This window comes from Artemia sp. Qi Xiang Cuo, chromosome 10 (genome assembly GCF_049724085.1).
Source record: "Artemia sp. Qi Xiang Cuo chromosome 10, ASM4972408v1, whole genome shotgun sequence".
NCBI lineage: Eukaryota > Metazoa > Arthropoda > Branchiopoda > Anostraca > Artemiidae > Artemia > Artemia sp. Qi Xiang Cuo.
Genome location: NC_142803.1, coordinates 38,934,564 through 38,940,664, shown reverse-complemented (window position 1 = coordinate 38,940,664; position 6,101 = coordinate 38,934,564). Strand labels below are relative to the sequence as shown.

At 32.8% G+C, this 6,101-nt stretch overlaps 1 protein-coding gene across 1 annotated transcript; it reads left to right on the top strand.

Moving 5' to 3' along the window:
- Positions 1-1,040: 1,040 nt before the first annotated feature.
- LOC148947743 (uncharacterized) lies at positions 1,041-5,599 on the top strand. Its single transcript, XM_089095992.1, has 4 exons — positions 1,041-1,086; positions 2,973-3,137; positions 4,385-4,978; positions 5,063-5,599. The coding sequence occupies exons 1-4, from the start codon at positions 1,041-1,043 to the stop codon at positions 5,431-5,433; spliced, it is 1,176 nt and encodes a 391-aa protein (XP_088952118.1). The 3' UTR covers positions 5,434-5,599.
- Positions 5,600-6,101: the final 502 nt, after the last annotated feature.

Below are 6,101 nucleotides of genomic sequence, written 5' to 3'. Positions count from 1 at the left end.
TCTCTGTATAGTACAAATTTTTCTAGTGAGAGTTATACAGTACAAATTATGTACAAGTTATACAGTCCGTTACAGTAAAAGTTAAAGGGTGGAAATTACAGTTTTTTTCAATGAAAATACCCCTCAAAACTGTATTTTTCAAAATCCAGGAGGGGACTCTCTAGGACTCCAGGATTCTTGATCCCAACTTCTGTAGGTTAAATATTAGTCAATTAGCATGAAACCAAGAATTTACATTCAAAGCAACAGTTTTGAGGGACAGCCATAGGTCCTCCTCGTTGCCCGCCTTCAAACTAATTGCTGTGTATACTGCAAACAATATAGGTAATTCTTCTAATATATATAAGAAATTTATATAAAGGAGATAAGATATTTATTATCTATATATAAATTTATATTATTTTTAATATCTGGAAAAACGGTTGAAAAATTTATGTGCCAGCTCTTCTGCTTTTGTTTTCTTTTTATCCACTATTTTCTTTTTTTTAATGAATACATTAAGTTCCTTTGCTTTTGAAATTGCATTCCTTTATAGGCTATGTAACATTTTCCCAATAACTTGCTACCTCTCTATAATTATGTTTTCATGGTGACAGGCTTAGTTTCAAACAAAACTATTACTGATTCTGGACAGCAGGATAATATAGATGGTGAATGTTATTGTGCATACAAAAAATACAAAGCCACGGAATTTAAGAAAAAAGAAAATTTAATTAGGGTATTTGTATATCTTCAACTTGAATTGCCACCATGGCAGTTGTGTCACAGTCTTCTTCTAAAGGTTTAGAAAAATAATCAGATTTGTAATGTCTTTGACTGCTGAAGGAGTTGAGCCTTTTCTTTCAACTTTATTAAGATAAAATATACTCTGTAGTGGTTAAAAGTCATTATTAGTCATCAATTCTTATTTCTTTTCTATTTTAGGGCTGTCCTGACTAAAATCTGTGTTGTATCCTAGTTTAGATGATAGTATTATACTTCTCATAATTTGCATTAACTCTGTTCCAAGATCTTTCATGGACTTGCCACAAATTCCGAAAATGCCTGATCCCATCACAGTTTCTGAGAATCCTTTTATTAAAATCGGTAAGTTATACAGTTAAATTTTCTGTTACAGAATAAAAGAAAAGCTACAGATTTATGTTTAATAGACCAGAGATGGGGCATGTACAAGAATTATGCAAGTGAAAGATGGCAATCCGGACTTGTCCCGGTTAAAGATAGGAATTGGGCCCCAATTAGTGACAAGGAAAGGGTTACACTAAAGTGATTAGTGCTATGAACGAAAATAACACTGTTTGCGGTCAAGATAGGAAATGAGGTTAGCAGCAGGTTTTGTGTTCAATCAGGAATTAAGCAGAGTTGTGTTCTGTCCTCCTTCATATGGATCATTTTGATGGACTTTGTCTTAAGAAGCACAGGAAAGAGAATGGGAGCGCACGGAATCAAATGGGGAGGGAAAAAAGCCATGGACTTAGATTATTCTGACGATTTAAGCTGAGCAGATGAAAGTGTGAGCAAAATGAAAGAAATTTTAGAGGTTTTGCGAGCTCAGGAAGCAAAATAGATTCAAAAATCAATGTTAAAAAAGTCACTAACGCTTGGAATAAGTGAAGATGAAAAAGTGACGTTGGGTAACGAAAAGATTGATCTTCTGGACAGCTTCACATACCTTGGTAGTATTATTAGTAAAGACGCTGGGAGAAGTGAAGATGTTAAAAATAGAATAGCCAAGGCTAAGGGTGTTTTTTCACTGTTAAAAAAAGCTTGAAAAAATAGGAAGATAAGTTTGAAAATAATATTATAATTTTTAAAGCTAAAGTGTTGACAGTGCTCAGATATGGCTCTGAAGCATGGGTACTCCGAAAAGTGGACGAAGATTTGTTAGACGTTGTCCAGAGATTTTACCTACGAATTTTTCTGAGTACTAGGCTGACACACTGTATTTCAAACCCTAGACTGTACGAAAAGTGATTCCGCTTTCTAGGGCTATAATTCGAGAAAGGTTGAGATGGATAGAGCACGTTTCGCGGATGAAGGATGACAGATTGCCAAAGATTGTTCTTTTGGCCAACCGTCTAACGTTAAACGGACAACAGGTCGTCCGTGGTTGGGGTGGGAGGATATCATAAAAGATATATAAAGGAAATGGAAACTTCCTGGGAGGTTGTAAAGAGGGAAGCATTGAATATATTGGGATCGAGGAAAAGCTTTTGAAGCTATGTTGGCCTCTGGCAGCTTGGTGCTGCGTTGAGTTGTTAGTAGTAGTAGGAGTATATGTACTTTGATCTAACAATTAAGAACTTAGGGATGATAAAAAAGACTTCTTTGTGGCGCAAAACACATTTAAATTAAATTTATTAGCTTTAATTTTTAAGTTTGGTGAGACAAGTTATCATCCGGTGGAAAAACTTTCTGTCAATCTTTTCTCTGTGTAGGTATGACCAACGAAATGTTTCTACCAAAGCAGGGGTAGTTTTGAGGGTTCAAATAGGAATATCTAATCATAATACATGTAAGAGAGGAATAAAGTTAGTTGAATTCAGCTGCTAAACTGTGGGAGGCGGAACTAATACAGAAAACCCCAATCAATTGGTATTCTTTTACTTTTAATGTTTTTTTGTGATTGTCTGGCTGCAAAATGTTTTTTTTTTTCATACGTTATCCTTAACCTACACTTATTGAGCAACTCGTTCTATGCTATGAATTTGTTTTGCAATGAATATCAATTTTTAATTCGTTCCATTTTAATGAATTTTAATGAATGTTTCTGGTTTTCTTTTGTTGTATAAAAAGTATATTTTAAAAAAGATTCAAGAAAAAACCTGCATATACATCTTATTTAATGTATACATGTAATGTCTCTATATTTAAATTTTTACACGTAACTAAGAAGAAAAAGCTGTCAGGTTTGTTTAGTAAGCTTTACTATTAAATTTTTCTATGTCTGTTAAATTTAAATTTCCTTTTAGAAGTTGAAGATGCTTCACCAGGTGACAGCGAGAAGCCCTTTCATTTTCCAGACCATCATTTGTCACCGAAGCGGGAAGATGTTCCTTTGCTTAATTCACCTAGCATTTCAGGACCATGTAAATTTGATTACGACATCCAGGAATCCAAATATTCTAACAATGAAGGTACATCTGAAATATTGTGTTTTTGTTCATTGAAATGTTTTGGATAATATTTTCTTAGACAAAAATATGACAATGGGACCTAATATTAAGATGGAACTTTTGTTTTATCCTATTCCAATATGCATATGTTTGCCAAACCGTTTTCGTAGTCTTTCAAAAATATTTTAAATTTTCACTCGAAAATGCTTTGGTAGGTTTTACTATTTTTCAATAAGCTTGATATTAAGCCTTTAAACTACATGACTATATAGATTATACAATCCATATTTATAGTGTATATATTTCTTTATAAATTAATAGATAATTCTGTCTATTATTTTGATTTCAAGTTTAATTTTAAAGAAACAGAAAATTGGCTTTTTTGATCTGAACTGTCTAGAAGCTAGATTGAACTGCCTATCTAGCTAGAAGAAAATAGCGAGTCTGATTGGATTAAAGAAAAAATGGCGAAAATACTGTTTTATTACGGTCGTAAAAAATACTTAAAATAGGGATAAATCCTTTTAATATACAGTGAAAAACAATGAAAAAAAATACTGGATATTTTCTGACGACGGTATCACTGAATATGTTACTGAAATATCCAGAATTTTTTGTCCTTGCTTTTCACTTTTTATTAAAAGGATTTATCCCTATCTAAACTGGCATTGTTAAGACCTGAGGAAAGAGTCACTTTCTTTGTTTTTTTAATCCAAAGCTTTGCGGCTACCCCCCAAAAAATTACCTTCAGCAGATGATGTGTGTTCTATTAGCTTTTCCTCTTTTAATTACAATAAGTCCCAATATTTGTTGTAATATTTTCTATCCTTCACTCATGATTTGGTTTACCCCTAGGTATACTTTTGATTGTTTAAGGTTTCATTTTACTTATTTTGGTAAATTAGAAAAACTAATTTTAGAAGCTAGTTATAGTATCACCGCGAGGGAGAGAAGGGGGGTCGAAAATAAAATCAGTTGTTTAAACCTATTGAAAGATATACTGTTTTTTTTATCTCTGTAGGCTGTTAGTTGTTAAAAGATATTGAAAGATTAATGTTTTGATTTGAGTTTTTTTTTACTTTAGATATTTGGTTTTATGTTTTGTTTTGAGTTTTTATGAGTTTAGATACTTAGTTTTATTCGTTTTTTTTTACTGTGTAGACTTTTAAACATATTGAAAGATATGTTTTTTTTTGTTTTCTGTATTTTGAGTTCTGATTTATTGTTTCATTCGTTTTTTTTAAATTCTGTAGACTTTTTAATTTTAGGTCACATTTCACAAAACGTATCTGGGCTACACTTACAGGGAAATACGTCATTAGTTGTTTCAAAGAATCCCTCTTTAAGCGGTTTTTCAAATGGATATGCTTCTGAATCGGAAGGAAAAGGCTTAGAAAATCAGAAAAATGGTTCGATAATTTACGTGCAAAGTAAAAAGTGTAGAAAATTAGAAAAATATCAAAGAATTCATAAAGTGAAAAAAACCTATAAATGTGAGATATGTGACAAGATCTTTTCTCAAATGGGGCATTTGAACCACCGTCAACGAGTGCATACAGGTGAGAAGCCGTTTAAATGTGATCAATGTGACAAGACCTTTTCTCTGGCAGAAAATTTGAACAAACATAAAAGATTGCATACGGGTGAAAAACCATATAAGTGTGATGTATGTGACCGAACCTTCTCTCAAGCAGGACATTTGAAAACCCATCAAAGAACGCATACGGGTGAGAAACCGTTTAAGTGTGATGAATGTGACAAGACCTTTTCTAACTCATCAAATTTGAATAAACACCAAAGAGTACATACAGGTGAGAAGCCGTTTAAATGTGATGAATGTGACAAGACCTTTTCTCGAATACAGGATTTCAACAAGCACCAAAGCATTCATACGGGTAAGAAACCATTTTAGTGTGATGAATGTGACAAGACCTTTTCTTACTAATCAAATTTGAATAAACACCAAAGAGTACATACTGGTGAAAAACCGTTTAAGTGTGATGTATGTGACAAGACGTTTTCTCGTATGCAGGATTTCAACAAGCACCAAAGAATCCATACGGGTGAAAAACCGTTTAAGTGTGATGTATGTGACAAGACGTTTTCACGAGCGGACGTTTTGAACCAGCACCAAAGAGTGCATACGGGTGAGAAGCCGTTTAAGTGTAATGTGTGTGACACAACCTTTTCTGATTCATCGTATTTGAACATACATCAAAGAATTCATACGGGTGAGAAACCGTTCAAGTGTGATGTTTGTGACAAGACTTTTTCTCAGTCATCAAATTTGAACACCCATCAAAGAATGCATATGTGACCAAACCTTTCCTCAAGCAGGAAATTTGAACAAACACCAAAGATGGCATACGGATGAGTAGCCAATAACATGTATGTATGTATGTATTTGATGTATTTGAGAAGTATTCTTTGCAAGTTGTTTGAATACTTATCAAAGACTGCAATCAGGTGTGAAACCTCTCATATCTACAAAAAAGTTTCTGATTTTATCAATTTTCACAGGCAGTACATTTTCACAAATTTCCCTGTACGATTTTCACAATAAGCACAAATGGGTGTAAAGGAAGATTGTTGTAACACAAGCTGTGTCCTTATTTGTTTGTGGCTATTATTCTTACAACCAATTAGTAATACATCAAATTAGTTTTTTGTTCAATTTTTTTTAGTGTTTAGTTTTTTTTTAGCGATTTCATCATCATTCTGTGAAAAGTAGTGATTCTGTGAAAAGCAGACATATTTGTCTGATTGTATGAAATGTGATGGATGTAAAAAATGCTTGTCTACAACAAAGTTTTTGATGAAAAATTCATGATGTTTCACGCTGGTTAATTCTTATATTTAAATTAGAACTTTGATATTTATACAATTTTCTGGTAATTCTGTTTTTTGAAAGTAAAGATCTTTTTTTCCTCCAATAACCAATGTGGAACCACACGAACCGAAAAAGGCAAATCCCTATATTCTGAT